The sequence below is a fragment of the Cannabis sativa genome, chromosome 2 (genome assembly GCF_029168945.1).
Source record: "Cannabis sativa cultivar Pink pepper isolate KNU-18-1 chromosome 2, ASM2916894v1, whole genome shotgun sequence".
Taxonomy (NCBI): Eukaryota; Viridiplantae; Streptophyta; class Magnoliopsida; order Rosales; family Cannabaceae; genus Cannabis; species Cannabis sativa.
Window position 1 is genome coordinate 65,063,407 of NC_083602.1, and position 20,853 is coordinate 65,084,259.

At 32.5% G+C, this 20,853-nt stretch overlaps 1 protein-coding gene across 1 annotated transcript; it reads left to right on the forward strand.

The window, feature by feature from the left end:
- The first annotated feature begins 222 nt into the window (after window positions 1-222).
- Window positions 223-4,372, forward strand: LOC133034445 (uncharacterized). The gene is made up of 3 exons (XM_061109532.1): window positions 223-244; window positions 656-4,083; window positions 4,167-4,372. The coding sequence occupies exons 1-3, from the start codon at window positions 223-225 to the stop codon at window positions 4,302-4,304; spliced, it is 3,588 nt and encodes a 1,195-aa protein (XP_060965515.1). The 3' UTR covers window positions 4,305-4,372.
- Window positions 4,373-20,853: the final 16,481 nt, after the last annotated feature.

Genomic DNA, 20,853 nt, shown 5'->3' on the forward strand with positions numbered 1-20,853 from the left:
AAAAACCAAACACAGTGAACACGAAATCGAGGCCCTCTGTCCACACCCAAACCCTAATCACGAATTTGAAACTAAATCCCTCAAAATCGAAGGCGAACACTGTGTATCCATTAAAATGTAGTCATTTTTTTGAATATTGACCCCATTCGAAGAGCATTCCTAAGCTAAATCCCTAAAGGTTGAAGATACAGCAAAGGAGGTCCCCAAAAAACCAGTCGTATAATGGAGGAGGACGATGGTGAAGGTACAATCCCATTTTTCATTTCCTTGCTTATTCATAGTTTATTATGTAATTTTAGTGAAGAAAAATGGTTTGCAGTAAATTTTTTGTCTATGGTTTTACTGAGAAATGGTTTGTAAGTTTTACTGTGTATTTTTTTTTTCCATTTCCCATTCACTGTATGAAAAAAGTGTGTAGATGATGGCAGTTTGATATTTATATAGGGTTGAGTATAATGTGTTAGGTGTACACATTTAATTGATCTATATTGTTTTTGTTGGGACATGATAAAGTTGGTATTAAACTATTTTTCAATGTTGTGTGGGGTATAGGCTTTGACTAGTGAGCATGTGAGCATGTGAGCATCTTTGCACATAGTTTTAGGCTCTATGTCATCAACTTTATTGTAAATTGGCCTTGGTTTGTTGCTGGCAGGTTTGTATTTTAGTGTGAATATGCACCATGGGGGTTCTTGGTGCACTAGAAATGGGTTGAAACACTATGTGGGTGGCACTACAACCGAGTTTGATAAGTGCCATACAGATTTCTTCAACATGATGGAACTTGAAGGGATGCTTTTGCAAGTACAGTGGTGTCATGGTTCCCCTCTGTATTTCTGGTTTAAGCCTAAAGACAAAGAACTACATGATGGATTTGAGCTTAAGACTGACAAGGATTTGTTGGCTATGTTTGAGGACATGAGACAAAAAAGATATAGGAAGGTGGATGTTTATGCTGATTTATCTGGAACTTTTGGAGGCAACAATGGTGAATTAGCAATTGTGCCTGTTGATGCAAATGTCAGTGTTGAGAATACACCACCTGCTGGAAGTAAGCTGAAAAGATGCATAATAGAGGAGCTACCAGATGATGCAAATGTGATTGTTGATGCTCGGGTAAGTGCTAGACCAGATGACTATGTTATGTCCAAAGCAGCAATGAGGGATGTTGAAGAGGAATTGGCAGAGAATTTACAGGATTCCAGTGGTGATTCTGATGATGGGGTTGATGAGTTTGTTGTGTACATGCCAGATATTGACATGCCAGAGTTTGACATGGAAGATGGTGTTGGAGGAAGTGATGAAGACACTGATTCTAGTGTCCAAATTATTGAGACAGTGGTGGATATTGAGTCTGACAATGAAGGCCCAACAGAGGAAGCCCATTTACACCCCAATACCCAAACACATGCCCAAAACATATTTGAAACACCATCCAAACCAGAAAAAGCCCAAACCAGTAAAAGAACACCAAAAGCCAGATCCCAAGCACAAGGCAAAACTGGCCATTTAAATCCCTGCACATCACCCAATAGAAGGTCCCAATTAACATCCAAAACACAACCTCCAACCAAGAAAAAAAGTTGCCAGACTGAGCTGTTCCAATCACCCAAAAGTAGGTCAAAAACTCCATCCAAAACACCACCCCAAACCAGGAAAAACAAAGGGCAGTCAGACCTCAACAAATCACCCCAAAACAGAGCTCAAACAACATCTAGAACTAGGAAAGGAGAGGGTTGTTCGAGAACACCACAAACCAGATCCCAAAGAGCTTCTACAACACCTCAAAACAGTCACACATTAGCCCAAACACCACCCTGTACCAGATCCAGTAATGTATCTCAAACACCACCCCAAACCAGATCCAAAAGTGTATCTCGAACACCAGCTCAAACTAGACAGAGAGTAAGAGAAACACCATCCAAAACACCAACCCAAACCAGAAAAAGACCAAGAGAAACACCAACCAAAACACCAACCCAAAGCAGAAAAAGAGGAAGAGAAACACAAACCAAAACACCAACCCAAACCAGAAAGAGACCAAGACAAACACCATCCAAAACACCAACCAAGAAGAAAAAAAACCAATCAGTGGAAGAGGAAGATTTTTTGGAAGAGGAATATGCTGCAGATACCCAAGATCCTGAATTAGCAGAAGAAGGAGCAGCTGACCCTAGCCAATGGTGGGGGTCAGTCAATGATCTATGCAGTCAAGCTTACCAAGATGATGATGATGGTGGAGGATATGAAGAGGATGATGATTTGGTCAGCTTGGTTAGTGATGAAGAAGATGGACCAGTGCTTAAAAAGAAACACATTGAGTTTGATCCACACTTCAAGCCTGAGAACATCAAGTTTGAGTTGGGAATGGAATTCCCTACTGTTGAGCACTTGAGGGAAGCATTGAAGGAGCATTTCATCAGCATTGACAGGCAGTACAAGTATATTCACAATGACAGGTTAAGAATTAGAATTGTATGCCAAGGAGAAGGCTGCAAATGGTTAATGTATGCTCGAAGGATGAGAGATGATTGCACTACAATGCGAATCAACAAATTTGAGGAAGAACACAACTGTGGAATTTTATGGGGGAACAGGCTGGTAGATGCTAATTGGATTGCAAAAGAGTTCTTGGAGAAGTTCAGAGCAAATCCAGCCATGTCTTTTGGTGATTTCAAGAAAGCAAATCCTGAGGGTAAGTACTCCAAACTTTCCTCCTGGACTTTTTATCGAGCTAAGAACAAAGCAATGGCCAAGATACATGGAACTATTAAAGATCAATATGCTATTCTGCATGATTATTGTGCTATATTAGTGAAACTGAATCCTGGTAGCACAGCTTTCATCAGAACAAGCTTAATGGATGATGTAAGGTATTTCGAGAGGGTTTACATATGCCTTGCAGCATGTAAAGCTGGTTTCAAGTTCTGTAGGCCCATCATCGGGTTAGATGGTTGCTTTTTGAAAGGGTATTGCAGGGGTATGTTGCTTGTAGCCATTGGTATAGATGCAAACAACAGCATGTTTCCTCTTGCATATGCTGTTGTTGAGAAGGAAAACACTGATAGTTGGACTTGGTTTGTGCAACTACTGAAAGAGGACCTGGATGTACAAGACACAAGATTGTTCACATTCATTTCAGACAGGCAGAAGGGGCTGGAAAGGGCTGTAGCAGAAATTTATGAAGGTTCTGAAATACGTTTTTGTGTTAGGCATCTTTATGCCAACTTCAAGAAGGAGTTCCCTGGATTGTTGTTGAAGCAACAATTATGGGCTTGTGCTAGAGCTACAACAGTGGAAGAATTCAAAAGGAGAATGGATGAACTGAAGGAGACTAATGCAGCAGCTTTTGAATGGTTGTCCAAAAAGTCACCATCTGAATGGACCAAGTCCCACTTTAGGACTTTCAGTAAGTGTGATATGTTGCTAAATAATCTCTGTGAGAGTTTCAACTCAGCCATACTAGATGGAAGAGACAAGGCAATCATAACTCTGTTAGAGTATGTAAGATACTGGCTGATGGATAGAATGAGAAAGCAAAGAGAAAGTGTTAGTAAGTGGACAAAACCAGTTGGGAAGAGAATCTTTGATATCCTGCAGAAGAATAGGAAGTTAGCAATGAAATGTCAGTGTACAAAATCTGTTGGAGGCTTGTTCCAAGTGACAGTGTCTACTGGCCAGGTGGAAGCAACAAATTTGGAGACCAAAACATGCTCTTGCAGAACTTATGACCTCACAAGTATTCCCTGTGGTCATGCATTAGCTTGCATATGGTATTCCAACCTCAGTGAGTATGATTTTCTTGCTGAATGTTACAAGAAAGAAGCCTTCTTAGCAACTTATGAAGGGTCAATTGCACCTATGCCTGGTCCTGAACATTGGCCTAATAAAGGCTTGAATCCAATCCTTCCACCAGCAGAAACTGTTCTACCTGGCAGGCCTAAGAAATCAAGGAGAAGAGAAGTAGATGAACCTCCACCTGGTGCAACTAAAATGAGGAGATTCGGGCAGTCTAACAACTGTTCTAATTGCAAAAAACCAGGCCATACAAAGACCACTTGCAAACAACCAGTACAGGAGAAGGTATATTATTTCATTAATGTCAATTAACTTTGTATTGATTTTTCCATGGTATATATATAACCTAACATTTATCATGGTATCAGGAACCTCCTCAGAAGAAAAAGATGGGTCGTCCTCCCAAAAAGAATCCAGATCCTCAAACTGTTAAGAGGAACATGAGGAGAACCAAGCAGCAACAAAGGGAATCAAGAAACACTCAACCACCATCATCTGCAAATTAGTTGCTGCACTACTCAACTTTTGTATTTTATTTTGGATTATGTCATAGTAATTAAGGCCATATTTTGTGAACACCTTAGATGTCATATTATTAGTAGTGAATGTTATGTTTTATGATCTTTTTTATCACATTGCCTAGTGCTTTGTGCTTTGATGACAGACTTAAAACATTGCCTTTGTGCATTTTTAATGGTATCTGTAGTGAATGTAATATTGTATGATCTTTTTGATCACATTGCCTACTGCTTTGTGCTTTGATCACTAAATTAGAACATTGCCTTGTGCTTTTTTAAAGGGTATTGTCTTAATAGTTCAATATTTTGTTGTATGAAGTTCTTCATTACAGGTTTATATACTGTTTTTGTGATATTGCATTACCAAAAATCAAATTACAGGTTTTGCTTCAAATGACATAGTTCTAATTGTACCAAAACTACAATTTCAGTAATGCATTGCCATATTGTCTGAAAAATACATTCCATTAACAACTTTTGTTGTACACACACCAAAACCAGTACCACATACTTGACAAAAATACATTCAATTAACAATGGCAATACAAGTGCCATGTCCATTACATAATACCATTACATATTGTACCAAAACCAGTACCAGTACCACATATTGTACCAAAAATACATTCCATTAACAGTGGCAATACAAGTGCCATGTCCATTACATAATACCATTACATAAAATTGAAAATTGTCATTACATAGAGATTAGCACTACTTCACCAGATAACTTACAAAAACAAATACACAAGTAATCATCAGAATTTTTCTCCAATTTCTCAGTACCCATATGTGCCCACAATCACAACCATGAACCTTTCCCAAATCTTGATTTGCTTGCAAATGTTCATTTGCTTCATACAACATCAATTGATCTTCAAGTTTGGTTATCTTTCTCAAAAGTCCTGGAATTATTTCTCTGCACCTTCCACGAGATTCAACATCCATCCATTCAAAGAACTTACATCCTCCATCAGCCTGAAAAAATAATGACAAATAACTATTGAGTGAACACAAGTGAAGACAGTTGAATTCAAGTGTATTACATATATTTGTACTTAATCTGGCTAAACCTTTCATTTGCTATATAAGCAAGCCAACATTCTGCAAACTTCAATTGCTCATTTTTAACTAATTTAATATATTTTGAAAGTAAAAGTAAAATATAGATGTCGTGGGATCAAGTAAAAGATCCATTATTCACAAAACACTGAATTTTCACAACAAAATACATATTATGTCTAACTTGATCATCTTCAAGTTAGTGTTGCTCTAAAGTTGAACAAACCGTGAAAAATAATATCGAAAGTTGAAAAATAAGTTGCTGCACGCATAAGGTTCTAAGTTCAATTTATATGATGTAGGGATAATTCAAAAATTAAATCCTTACACTTGAAAATCTGCACCTCCTGAAACGACGACCTGGGTTTGCCTCTGATGTTCTTGAAATCCACAGGATACCACAGTAGCAATTTTGAGGTTCCCTTTCATGGTTTGAACCACCAGCTACTCTCAACCTTCTATTATTCACACCAGAACTACTGTACGAACCTTCCCCATCCATTCTTCTCAACCTTCGTCCAAGCTTCGTTGTTGTTAAGCTTTGTCCATCATCGTCGTTCTTAAACCTTCGACCTAGGGATTTAGGGATTTAGGTTTGATTTAGGGCTTCGTGTTTTTAGTGTGTTTGGTTTTTACTTCTGTAATGAAGTTTTTTTTTTTTTTGAAATGTTTTTCAGGTTTTAAATTAATTTGTTTAATTAATTTGTTTTATTTATTTTTTTAGGTTTTATTAATTTTTTTTAGTTAATACTTTTATATTTTAGGGGAAAATTAAAAAAAAAAAAAAAGGGGATTAAATCTGGTGCGTCCACGTGTCCCGTTAGTCTCACTAACGGACTGAGTATGAACGGACAAACAACTTTGTCCACCTTGGGTATTTTCACCGCCAATTTTTGAGGTTGAGGAATAATCGGCATCAACCTCAAGTTTTTGGGGACTTTTGCCGCAATTATCCCTTTATTTTATTTTATAATTCATTCTTTTCGAAATTGCATTTAATTATGCAAGATATTTTTTATTTTTTTTTTTGAAAAATAGATTAAAGTTTAAAATTAATTATTTATTTTAATTAATTTTGGATCAATTTAAATCAATGATTTTTTTATTTAATGATTAATTTAAAATAAATGAACTAAAATATATTATAGTTAGAAATTGAATTAATTAGTCAATGAAAGTCTCGATAGATATTATCTGTTTTTGCTTGAAGTATTTTTCTAGTAGTGTTTAATTAAATAGAAAATTAATATTAAAGTTGATTTTCATCATGATACTTAAATGTTTGAATTTTTCTTTATATTTAATTAAATAGGAAAATTATATTTTAGTTGAAAATTAATTTTTATTAATTTTGGACCAACATAAAATTAGAATAATTTTTCAGGATTTATTTTTATTTTATTTTAGAGCATTTCGAAAATTGTATTATTATATACTTTAATTTTTCGAAATGCAATATATATTTATAGAAAATTAAATTTGAGTTGCAAATTAATTTAAATTAATACAACTTAAATTGAATAATTTTCTTAATATTTATTGAAAAATTATTACTAAGATGGAAATAATTCATTTTATTTTCATATCCATCTAAGTATAATTTTATAAATATTAAATTAAATTTTATTTATAATTTTATTCTAAATTGGAAATTTTAATTAGATAAATATATATTTAAAATAAATATATTAAAATAAATATTAGAAGAAAATACATTTTAAATAATGAGCTTTATTATTATTATTAGGTTATTCGATCTCCGTTGTTGGTTTTACATAGTTATTGTTTTAGTGAGTAATCCTCCCTAATGGAGGAACGTTCACTAACAATTTAACGCCGTAGAATCTCGAAAGATAAGTACTTTTTGTAAGTGTTTATTTTAGTATGGATCACCCTAATGGTGGCGACTTTAATAGGGCTTACAAAAGTATGAAACAATGGTGGAAGCTCATAAGATAGAATTTCCTTGACTCTCACCTAAACAGGACAACGCTGAATTCTTTTCTTGATCGAATAAAAGGTTGTTAGAATGTTTATCATTTTAGATGAGCTGACAACTCTATTTAATGGATGGTAGCTTTGACTCTCGCCTAAACGGGACACTGATATCAGTTTGTTGAAAACCTTGGAAATTATTTAGGATTGTATGTTTTAGTATTTTCTCGTGTCATTCCTACTTGCTATGTGCCAATAATTTCTGAATGAGATTTTGTGTTAAACCTTACTTGATTTCTATTTATTGTTATTTGTAGTATCCAATATGACAATGACCAATCCCATGTTGTAACTGTTGACTAATAATATGCTGAATGGATCTAAGTTTCCCAGATGTAAAGAGAACATTAACATTGCTCTCATTGGTGAAAATACCCTGTTTATTCTTAGACAAAAATTCACGGTACCTTGTCGTAGTGGGAGGTTTTTCAAAGAACTCACCCTATTATGACTTGGAAGACACTTGTGATAAAAATCCATTGTTAGTTTAAACAAGTAATGGATTGTCAGTTTAAGAAACTAGGAAGAAAAGCCAAGAAAGCTATGGTTAAAACAATTCATATGGAACAACCAAAAGTTTTCTATTACAAGGACAAGAAAGGAAATTTTTGAAAATAAGTCTATTCAATGGACTTAACAAAACTTCCTGTTCCTAGTATTATAGGTTTGAAATTATCTAAAACTATGGCTTGTGGTATGCCTAGTATTTACTTACTCTAATGCAAGCAACTTATTTTAGTAAGACGTTGGAGCATTTCTTTTCTAATGGCAATTTATAGAAGCTTCTCGACTTCTAGAAATAGATTTTATTTTTATCTAAGGAAAAGTTTCAACTGTTCCAGAAAAGATATAGCCAATGAAAGAATTCCTTAGGATCATTAGTAAGAGGTCTCAGATATGCTTTTGTATGCCTTAGACCAGACACCTGCTGTTGAGTGTAAGTAATGAGTAGCTCCAGCTGCTTGAACTCGGATGCTATTTAGCAAGTTGAATCAGATGCTTCGACAGAAGGGTGGAGTTAGTCCAAGATGAAGATGAAGCTCGAATTTTTTTTTATTATTTTTGAATTAGTTGTTTTAGTTTCAAAACAATTTGGATTTCAATTATTAGTTTTGGTTTTTATTCCCTATTTTCATATTGTTGCAGACAATTCCTTTAATTTTGGAGAATTTTATGATAAAATTTTCTATTTTGGAAATTGCATTTATGAATTGAGCTTCATTTACTTTCTCTTGTGTATGCCAGTACCAATTATATTTATATGTTTTAATGATTGTAGGTGTATGTGTTTTTATTATTGACACAAATTCTATAGTATCTTAAACTCTTCAAAAAGTTAATACTACATAAACACTTAGAATTTCTTTTCTATGTTTATGAATAATTGTTAATTCTAAAACAATTATTAAGAATTTGTTTAATAGAAAGATCTTTTGATCTGATAGGGCTGGAAAAGTTAAGAATAATATGCAGTTCAACGATCTTTTATATCTATTGAACTCTGGATTATATTCATAACTCCACATGATCTCTATAACACTAAGAGATGGACCATGATCTCTATATCCCTTAGGGGTGGATCATAATCTCTATATACTTAGGGGTGGACTATACTATTGAAATATGTAGTTCATTTTGAACTCTGGACTATATTCAATACACCACAGTACTCTTTGTCACACATATTTTAAGCATGGATGTAATATAATGAATTAGCAATTATCAGAATAAATTCTTGATCTTGATTTATGTTCCAGTTTATATTTACTATTGTAATATAAAATCCTTTACCCATCTTCATTTGGTTGACACTTGTGATAGGAACTTAAGAACTGTTGGGTTTTATCCCCTAAATAAAACTCATTTCAATATAATCAGATTTACTTATTAATATAGATCAGAAATAACATTTAATGTTGCATGATTCACATGATTTATTTCATGATTATATGTACATAATGTATAAATTCATCTGAAACCCTTTTCACATACTTGATCCTATTTATTGTGCTGTCAACACATTGGAAAGTAAACATGACTATGTGAATAAAGTTTCCTAGATTTATCAGACATAGGGTTTTACTGATATGATAATCTACAACAGAGTTTACTTGCATTTGGAGAAGTGCTATGTTCTTTCAAGAGCATTGGTTAAAGTAAAGCTCAGGTTGGATGCATGGAGTATGCATCGGAAGGGACCGATATTGAACTTTGACTTAGATTTATTAAACTTACCGTAATATCTATTCAAGTCAATATCGCCTAGTTGATCCTAGATCAAATGATCTTAATCCTGATATGATTAGGCTCAATCTCGAGAGGCTATCCGTGTTCTTTGATTTGTTAGTTAAGCCTACTTTTAGGTCAGGGTGATACGTACATTTTGGGAACACGGTAGTGCAATTGAGTGGGAGCGCTATCATAAACATGGAATCTATAGCTTCTATCTGGCGAATAGTAAGCAAAGGATGATCTCCTTCGAGCTTGACCAAACGAACATAAATGGTGGAGTACTCATTTCACATAAGCTGAAATATCATTTATACAGGGTCAAGTGTTTTAAGGATAAAATACATAGTAGGGTGTTACGGTAATCTAATCCCTTTACAGTGTAGATCATTCATATAGAGGATCAGTGATCAAATTAGGATTATAACAATGGATAACTAATGATGTGTCTATATGGTGGAACATATAGAGCATTCTATATAACTGGGAGTGCAATTCTAAGTTCTATGTGTGGATTCAACGAAGAATTAATAAGTTAGTGAATTTTAGTAATAAATTCTTGATCTACTTATTGGAAGCTCGGTTATATAGACCCATGGTCCCCACACTAGTTGAGATAATATTGCTTGTAAGACTCATGTAATTGGTTTTGATTAATCAATTATAATTCTCAAATTAGACTATGTCTATTTGTGAATTTTTCACTAAGTAAGGGCGAAATTGTAAAGAAAGAGTTTTAGGAGCATATTTGTTAATTATGATACTTTGTATGGTTCAATTAATCAATATGATAAATGACAATATTATTTAATAATTATTTATAGTTATTAAATAGTTAGAATTGGCATTTAAATGGTTGAATTTGAAAATTGGCGTTTTTGAGAAAATCAGATGCAGAAAAGATAAAACTGCAAAATTGCAAAAAGTGAGGCCCAAATCCACTAAGCATGGCCAGCCACTTTTGTAGGCAATTTAAACTGATATTTTCATTATTTTAATGCCAAATAATTCAAACCTAACCCTAGTGGAATGCTATAAATAGATAGTGAAGGTTTCAGGAAAATTACACTTAAATTTTCTATTTTTCCTTCAGAGAAAAACCTGAGCCTTCTCTCTCCCTATCTTTGGCCGAACCCACTCTCTCTCTCTTCCTCATTGAGATTTCGAAATACTTAGTGTATGAGTAGTGCCCACACACAGCAAGTGATACCTCAATCATAGTGAGGAAGATCGTGAAGAAAGACTTTCAGCAAGAAGGAGGTTTCAGCATCAAAGATTCAGAGAAAGAGATCCAGGTTCAGATATTGATAATGCTCTGCTACAGAAAGGAATCAAGGGCTAGATATCTGAACAGAAGGAGTCTTTATATTCCGCTGCACCCAATGTAAGGTATCCTAAACTTTATATGTGTTTATTTCATCGTTTTAGAAAGTTCATATTTAGGGTGTTAATCAACATACTTGTGAGTAGATCTAAGATCCTGGTAAAATAAATTCCAACAACTGGCCTCAGAGTCATGGTAATTGATTTACTTGCAAGAAATTTGGACTTTAAAACGATTGTTTGTTTGTTTTTGGATGGTATCATGTTGTATTGAGTGTTATTTGATGATTGATTGATGTTTGTAAATTTTCGTGAAAAATAATTGCGATTCTGTTTCTGGAATTATTTTTATTGGATAGTATGGAAAAAAATTAAGCAAGTTACTTTTTTACAGAACTCAATTTCGATTTAATTTGAATTAGTTATGATTTTTTGAAGATTCAAAAAAATCGGAGTTGTGTTGAAATTTTCCTACGATCGCGAAAACTGTCCGTACAGCTCACAATTTTTTCGTTTTTCTTCATTTTTTCATGCTTTTTCATGGAATTAACTTCCGATTTTTTGTGTAGTTCTGTATTTATACTATTACTATTCCTAATTCAATTCTAATTATCATTTTGAATTAATTTAATATTTTTTAAATTTAATTCAAGATATTAGTGTAATTTGAATTTGAAACTAGTTAGTATCTATCTTTTTTGCTTAATAATCTATCTTATTTTTAAATTTGATTATATCTTATCTTATTTTTAAATTTAAGGTCAGATTTTAAATTTTTTAAATTTATTTTTTTTTAAATAATTTGACCTTATTTAAATTTAAAATAAGATAACTATAATCATGTAATTTTAAAAGGATGTAAGATATTTTGCTAACTTTTAAATTTTTTTTTATTTTATTTATTTAAATTACATTTAAAATCTAAAAAAGATATTCATTTATCTTTTTTTAATTTTTTATTTAATTTTTATTTATAAAATAACATTTAAATTTTAAAAGTAGTTAGCAAATTTTGAAATGATATTTAGGTTGGTTGAAACCTAATTTTTCAAAATTGTAGGTTTAATTTTAAATTTAAATTTTTTTTTAATTTCGAATTTTTCAAATTTTTTTTAAAATTTTCGAAAATATTTTTTTTAATTAATTAATTATTTCGAAATTAATTATTTAATTTAAAATTAAATAAATCCTACATCCAACTATCCAGCTAACCTTGTTGCAGGGGTATGTGTTTTAGCTTGTTTGTAAGTTTTCAAAACCTATTATTACTTGATTGCAAATAGCCATGGTTACCTTTTGCAAATAGCCATGGTCAAGATAATAATTTGTAACAAGTATATTTACAATCTTCTTTCATCTGTGTATGACCTAGCAACATGATAGGACCTATCCAAAGTGTGCCTGTGTGAGCCTATGTGTTTAATTTTATTATAGATGCATATAGGTTGTTGTTGCTAAAATAAATTATCATAGTTCTTGATAGAATTTATTTAGGCCCATTTAGTTTTTGGGCCTATTCAATTAATAACAGTTGTTCTTATTAAGGTTAAATTCCTCTCTTTTGGGCCTTGTGTGAGAGTTGGGAGCCATAGAAGTGGGTACGACATATGGAACCCAGGCACCCCCTCACATGAACCACCCCAATTGCGAAGGCCCATTTGCCTGATTTGAATAACTGTACTAGGTTAATTAAACTAGTTTAACCTAATAAAATTGATTAGCAACATAATTAATTTTATTTATTTTGAAATTAATTTAAGAAAATTATAGTTTAAAGAATTTTTTTTTTATTCTAAGCTAAACTATATGTATTTTCTTGTATTTAATTAAATATAGAATTATAACCATCTAGATTCTTTCTGAAGCTTAATTTAAATTTTTCATTAAATATTCCTAATTAAGTTGATATTTAGTTAACTATAACTAACTAGCTTAAATCTGAATATCTTTTGGATTTAAAATTTCAAAATTAAGTTGAGGAATTTTAGGCATTGATTATTAAGATTCTTTAGATATTTTTTAAGTTAATATCTTTTCGAATATTAACTTAAAATGGAATATTTTAGATATTTTTAAGTTAATATCTTTTCGAATATTAACTTAAAATGGAATATTTTTTAAATTAAGTGGTTACAACTTAATTTTTGATATTTAATTAAATTTAAATTTGAAAATATTTAAGTTCTAGATTTTTTCTAATATAACTTAAATTAGATATTTTTTCAAATTTTGTGGAAAAGATACTTAGTCAAATAAGATATTTTCTAGATAGTTATTTCTAGACTACTTATTATTTCTAATATTAAATAGGAAAATATTATACATTGTGAAATTAATTAGTTAAATAATTAATTTTGGTACAATTTATTTTAAGTATATTTTTCTTAGTATTAAACTAGAGATTAATAATTAAGCCTTCTCTACACTTAATTATTTATTTCTTGAATTTAATACATTTAATAAATTTGAAAATTAAATATCTAAGTTGATTTTCATCATGATACTTAAATATTTCTTTTTCGTGACACTTAATTAAATAGAAAATTATTTTTAGTTGAAATTTATTTTTTCAACTAAATTTAAATAATTTTCAAAATATATATTTTTTTTTATTTTTTAATCAAATTTCGAAATTGCATTTCTTAAATGCTGGAATTTCGAATTTTATTTGAAAAATAGATTAAAGTTGTAAATTATTTATTTTAATTTTGGACCAACTTAAATCAATGATTTTTTCATTAATTGATTAATTTAAAATAAATAAATTAGAATATATTATTAGAAATTGAATTAATTAGTCAAAGGAAAATCTAGATAGATATTATCTGTTTTTGCTTGAAGTATTTTTCTAATGTATTTAATTAAATAGAAAATTAATATTTAAGTTGATTTTCATCATCTACTTAAATATTTGAAAATTTTCTTATACATTTAATTAAATAGGAAAATTATATGTTTTGTTGTAAATTAATTTTATTAATTAATTTTGGGCCAACATTAAATTAGAAAAAATTTTCGAGGATTAATTTTTTTTACTTTAACATGCATTTTCGAAAATTGTGTCCTTGAATACTTTAATTTTTCGAAATGCAATATATATTTATAGAAAATTAAATTTGAGTTGTAAATTAATTTAAATTAATTTTGTAACAACTTAAATTGAATATTTTTCTAAATATTTATTGGAAATTATTACTAAGATGGAAATAATTCATATTATTTTCATATCCATCTAAGTAAAATTTATAAATATTAAATTAAAATATATATTTAGAATTTTTCATTCTAAATTGGATATTTTAATTTAATAAATATATATTTAAAATAAATAGAATAAATAAAGAGAATCAAAGAAAATATAACTCTTTTTAAATAATGAGCTTTTAATCAAAAGACATTCGATCTCCATTGTGGGTTTTACACCGCGTTTGTTTTAGTGAGTAATCCTCCCTAATGGAGGAACGTTCATTAGTAATTTCGCACCGTTTAATCTCGAATGATAAGTAGTTTGTAAGTGTTTTGTATGGTATAGATCACCCTAATGGTGGCGACCATACTTGACTTGCAAATTATGAAACAATGGTGGAAGCTCATAAGATAGAATTGCCTTGACTCTCGCCTAAACGGGACAACGCTGAATTCCAATCTTGATCGAATAAAAGGTTGCTAGAATGTTTAACATTTTAGATGAGCTGACAACTCTATTCAATGAATGGTAGCTTTGACTCTCGCCTAAACGGGACACTGATATCAGTTTGTTGAAAACCTTGGAAATTATTTAGGATTGTATGTTTTAGTATTTTTCACTTGTCATTCCTACTTGCTATATGCTTATAATTTCGGAATTGTGTATGAATTTATATTGAACCATGTTATTTTCTGTTATTAAGTTGTAGTTTAATTTCGAATCTTCATTGTTGGTCTAACTTGGCTTGTTTATCTAATGAGATAAATCCCTAGTGGATTTTCACCATTAGACATACATAATAGTGTTAGATGTCGAAAGATAAATATTGTATATGCGACATCTAGCTGTTAATCAATTGATGACACCTTAGACTAGTATTTTTACGATATGAAACAAGAAGATTGTATAAATAAGATTACTTTGACTTTCGCTAATCGAAGCATCGTTGGATTCTTATTTTAAACGAAATTATCCTAATTCCTCTTAGCTTATTCATTTCGAATTAGCTCAATAATATATCATTGGATGAATGGTCTATAAATCATTTCATGTCATTATATTTTCTCTTAAGAAATTAAATGACGCATATGATTATAATCCCGAAATTCTATTCCCAATTGATATAAATCTTCAATCTTAGAAATCTCCTACTTGTATGGGCAAATCTGACTTAGAGTTTGTATTAGTAGTGCTGGTCCAAGATAGAATTACTCATTATATTTGGTATAAATTTAAGTCTTTGACTTTAATTTTAGATTACCAATAGAAATTTTCTTATATTTCTAATTCCAGAATACAATACAGTTACACTTTCTCAAGTGTTTAATATCCATCTTCTATTAATGGATTCAAACTGTATGGAATATGAGTTAGGTATTCTGTGACCAGGATCCACTTGCAGTATTCTAAGAACTCTTTGATGTAACTAAACCTATGTCATCAAAAGCACTACCACATTTTTTTAATCTATGGCATTTGTATCTTGTTCATAGTGGATTTGACAAGATCAATCTCTGCAAAGAGTTAATATGCCTATATCCACTGAAAGTAGTTCATCTCATTCGCAGATGGATGTACATTCAGTGGTGGATATGAGTTTTTCGTTGTATTCTTAAAACGATAACTCTAGATTATACCTTAAGCAAAGAAATTTGAAATGTTTAAAAAATTTCATTAATTTCTAGCAATGGTTAAAACCATTAAGGTAAGTGGTTAAAGATCTTGCGAACTGATAGGGGTGGAGAAATAGTTAGTAGATGTAACACCCTAACTAATTTAGGCGTATTACGTGATTTTTAAACGTACTGTGCAGCTCGTTGCTAATCAACGAGGTTTATGGAAAAACGTGATTAATTAAAATTTTGCTTTTTCATTAACTTACAAACCATTTTACAAAAAGTCACGGGATCCCGATTTATAAAATATTTACAAACGTTTTCACTGTTCAACTTTTACATCAAAATAAAGTCGTCTAACGACAATTACAAAATCTCAGCCGTGCTGTCCCGAGGATCGTACGCTCCAGGCCTAACCGCCCCGACATGTACAACCCCATAAGCTCGCTCACGGTCCATCAGCAACTGCCTTGCCTTTACCTACACATGCAACGTAAAGCGTGGGTCGACGGACTCGGTAAGAAAAGCATAATAATATCATACATAAGAACTCGACCGCCGTGTCCAACACGATGCGAGTCCCGCCACGCCATGTCCAACATGGTGCGAGCACTACCGCCATGTCCAACATGGTGCGGGTTTTGAACGTTCGGGGGACGGTACTATTGACACGTAACAACCCGATCGGTCGAGCCGGTCATACTCCGGCGCGGTCATACTCCGGCTGTACCGACGTGTTACTATATCCTCCCGATCGGGCGAGCCGGTCATACTCCCATTCTTGGTCATACTCCGGCCCTGTCCGACGGGATACGTCAATAGCACGGAACCACCAACCAAGTGTCGGCTGATCGGTCAAGCCCAGGTCATACTCCGTTCTTGGTCATACTCCGGCTGTCACCGACGTGACGGGGTTGGATGGTTCGAAGCCTAATACATATCTAATGTAATCTAACAGGCTTCCTACATGCACGCTAAACATGTAATCTACATATGCATCTTGTTATACTAATCTTACACGGATTAGATTTCGGTGTGCATCAACATTGGGCCGAAGGGAACGGCGGATTGCGGCTCCTAAACCATAAAAACCACAACGCTATAAGTGACACGCTAAATCACTTCCCGGGGACTAAAACTCGAAACTAAAAGTTTCCTATCGATAAAAAGCATGGCAATACCCACAAAAACCCAAAAAACGAGGAAAACTAGGGTTCGAAAAATCCCCCATCCAGGAGGTAGGTTGCCCAACCGGAATTCGAGTTCTGAAAATTCGAACCCCATCCGGAATGGGATGCTCAAGCAGAATTCCGGTTCCTCGCAGAAGCAACAACCAAAAATTCCCAAATCTCGACCAATTTAACCCCAATTGATCCCGAACTTTCCCGGACCTCCTACATAGGTCCTAACAAACATTTCCAAGGCCTCAAACCTACCCAGAAACCTCACAAGCAAATTTCACCATTGAAGACCAAGCTTTGAGTTCAAGAACTCAAACTTGGTTAAACCCACTAGCATGCACCCTAGCCTAGTTAATTCTACTTAACTAAGCAAGAAAAACCCTCTGCAAACTAACAAGAACACCCAGCAATTATACAGAAACAAAACATGCATTTTCACTCAAAATTTCATAATTTTCACATATAATTTAAAAGCTTGAACAATCTAGCTACTCATGCTTCACACAACTTATTTAACATCAAAAATCATGCTTTGAACAACATAAATCAACAACAAAATACAGCAGAAACAACTCTCAAAATTCACATGCATTACCATCCAATTTCATCATTTTTCTTCAAAAATTTAAGGAGAAAGGGACAAGGAAACACATACCACACAAGAGATCAATAAAGATTGCAAACCCAAGCTTGAATCACCACAAAATCCAGCTCTTGAACCCCAAAGTTCTCAGCCGAAAAAGAGAGAGAGAGTTGTGTGTGTGTGAGTTTTTGAATTTCCTTAAAATTGACTAAGTGTGAAAATGTGAGAAAAAGGGATTTATTCACATATTAATCATTTACTTTCAGCCAAGAAAAGAATAAATAAAATCAACATATAATTCCATTTACAAGTCACAAAAGACAAAAAGTCATTGGGGCAAAAAGACCATTTTGCCCCTCCTTTCTAAAATCACATAAAAATCACTAAAGGGGTATTTTTGGGACATTCTAAATTCCCGGCCATTCCCGACATTCCCAATGTCTAAAACCCGTCCCCAACATACTAACATACTAAGTTGTGATCTCTACTGAGCCAAACGCCGCGTTCCAAAATACCGGACACCGGAAATGCGAAATATAAAAACTGCTGATAACATAATTATGCATATCTGAATTCCATAATAAATTATTTAAATAGCTATAAATAATTTCCTGATTAACATAAATAACTGCTAATTTCCAAATTAACTAAGCGGGCTTTACAGTAGATATGCAGTTCAAAGATCATTAAATTGATTTTTGAATTATATCCAAACTTACCTCCCCAAAAATTTCGAGTTGCATGTTGATGATTAGTTACTAGTCGTTGCCTAATTCCTTCTATGGTAAAACAATTTCAGAATGATGTAATGGTTGTATACTTAATGTTAATCATTACTAGACTCATGGATGACCTGATAAAATCTTAAGAAAAGCTAGAACTATTAACCATGGTTTGTTAGCTATTCTAAGTGATTAGGGGTGGACCATCCCATAGTCAATAGATAAGAAAGTATTTGTTCAAACAAATACTACATTTCTAAGATAATGACTAAGTCTGAAAATAAAGTAGCAAATAAAGGGGATATTTAATTCTTGATTCCAAAAGTGTTCTATCATCTTATTTGACATATGATGATCCCACTGCCTCTGTTGTCTTGTCACAACCAAAGAGGTTAATACCATTTTCTTAGACATAATTCACGGTACCTTGTCGTAGTGGGAGAGTTTCTAAGAACTCACCTTCTTATGACTTGGGAGACACTAGTGATTAAAATCCATTTTGAGTTTAAACAAGTAATGGATTGTCAAGATAAGAAACTAAGAAGAAAGCCAAAAGAACTATGGTTTAATCCATTCACATGGAATAACCTAAAGTTTTCTATTACAAGGACATAAAAGGAAATTTTCGTTTATAAGTCCATTCAATGGACTTAACAAAACTTCATGTTCCTAGTATTATAGGTTTGAGTTTATCTTAACCTATGGCTTGTGGTATACCTGGTAATTACTTACTCTAATGCAAGCAACTTACTTTAGTAAGATGCTGAAGCATTTTCTTTCTAATGGCAATCTATAGAAGCTTCACAACTTCTTAGGCATAGATTTTATTTATCTAAGGAAAAGTTTTCAACTATTCCAGAAAAGATAAAGCCATGAAAGAATTTCTTAAATCAACAGTGAGAGGTCTTAGATATGCTTTTGTATGCCTTAGACCAGACACCTGCTGTTGAGTGGGAGTAATGAGTAGGTATCAGATTAATCCAGGAGAAGAACATTGGAAGACAATCAAGTAAATCTTAAGATTAAGAAGAGGAACTATATGTTAGTCTATAAGGGTGTGTTTAAAACTCTTAGACTACACCATATTAGATTTCGAAATTTGCCTTTGTGCTAGTAAATCTTTCTGATAAGATGGTGATTACTCTGAGGGTGGAATAGTGATTTTGGAGAAGTGTAAAAACCTATCTGAAGTCTCTAGGTCTACCAGAGAGGGACTGAATGTTAAGGTTGCAGGAAAGGTACTTATTCAGTCTAAGGAAAGTTCTATACATTTTTGGCATCATTCCAAATTGCCTTAAACTACTAGTGTTAATTTCCTGATTAACCAAAAGTAGTTGCCAAAGGTATAGATACCAGTATCCCAAGAGAGTAGACATATAGAGAGGAATTTCACATTATCAATGATTTTGTGATTAAGGAAGAGTAATGGTGGAGAAAAGGTTGTGTTTAATTCAACTTTTCAGATCCTATTACGAGGAATTTACTACTACTACACTTGATTTGTATATCAAGGTGTTGAGATTATTTGAAACGCACTTTTTGTTTTATATTAGTACAAGTGGGAGTTTGTTGGGTTTTATGCCCTAAATAAAACTCATTTCAATATAATCAGATTTACTTATTAATATAGATCAGAAATAACATTTAATGTTGCATGATTCACATGATTTATTTCATGATTATATGTACATAATGTATAAATTCATCTGAAACCCTTTTCACATACTTGATCCTGTTTATTGTGCTGTCAACACATTGGAAAGTAAACATGACTATGTGAATAAAGTTTTCTAGATTTATCAGACATAGGGTTTTACTGATATGATAATCTATAACAGAGTTTACTTGCATTTGGAGAAGTGTTATGTTCTTTCCAGAGCATTGGTTAAAGTAAAGCTCAGGTTGGATGCATGGAGTATGCATCGGAAGGGACCGATATTGAACTTTGACTTAGATTTATTAAACTTACCGTAATATCTATTCAAGTCAATATCGCCTAGTTGATCCTAGATCAAATGATCTTAATCCTGATATGATTAGGCTCAATCTCGAGAGGCTATTCGTGTTCTTTGATTTGTTAGTTAAGCCTACTTTTAGGTCAGGGTGATACGTACATTTTGGGAACACGGTAGTGCAATTGAGTGGGAGCGCTATCATAAACATGGAATCTATAGCTTCTATCTGGTGAATAGTAAGCAAAGGATGATCTCCTTCGAGCTTGACCAAACGAACATAAATGGTGGAGTACTCATTTCACATAAGCTGAAATATCATTTATATAGGGTCAAGTGTTTTAAGGATAAAATACATAGTAGGGTGTTACGGTAATCTAATCCTTTTACAGTGTAGATCATTCATATAGAGGATCAGTGATCAAATTAGGATTATAACAATGGATAACTAATGATGTGTCTATATGGTGGAACATATAGAGCATTCTATATAACTGAGAGTGCAATTCTAAGTTCTATGTGTGGATTCAACGAAGAATTAATAAGTTAGTGAATTTTAGTAATAAATTCTTAATCTACTTATTGGAAGCTCCGTTATATAGACCCATGGTCCCCGCACTAGTTGAGATAATATTGCTTGTAAGACTCATGTAATTGGTTTTGATTAATCAATTATAATTCTCAAAT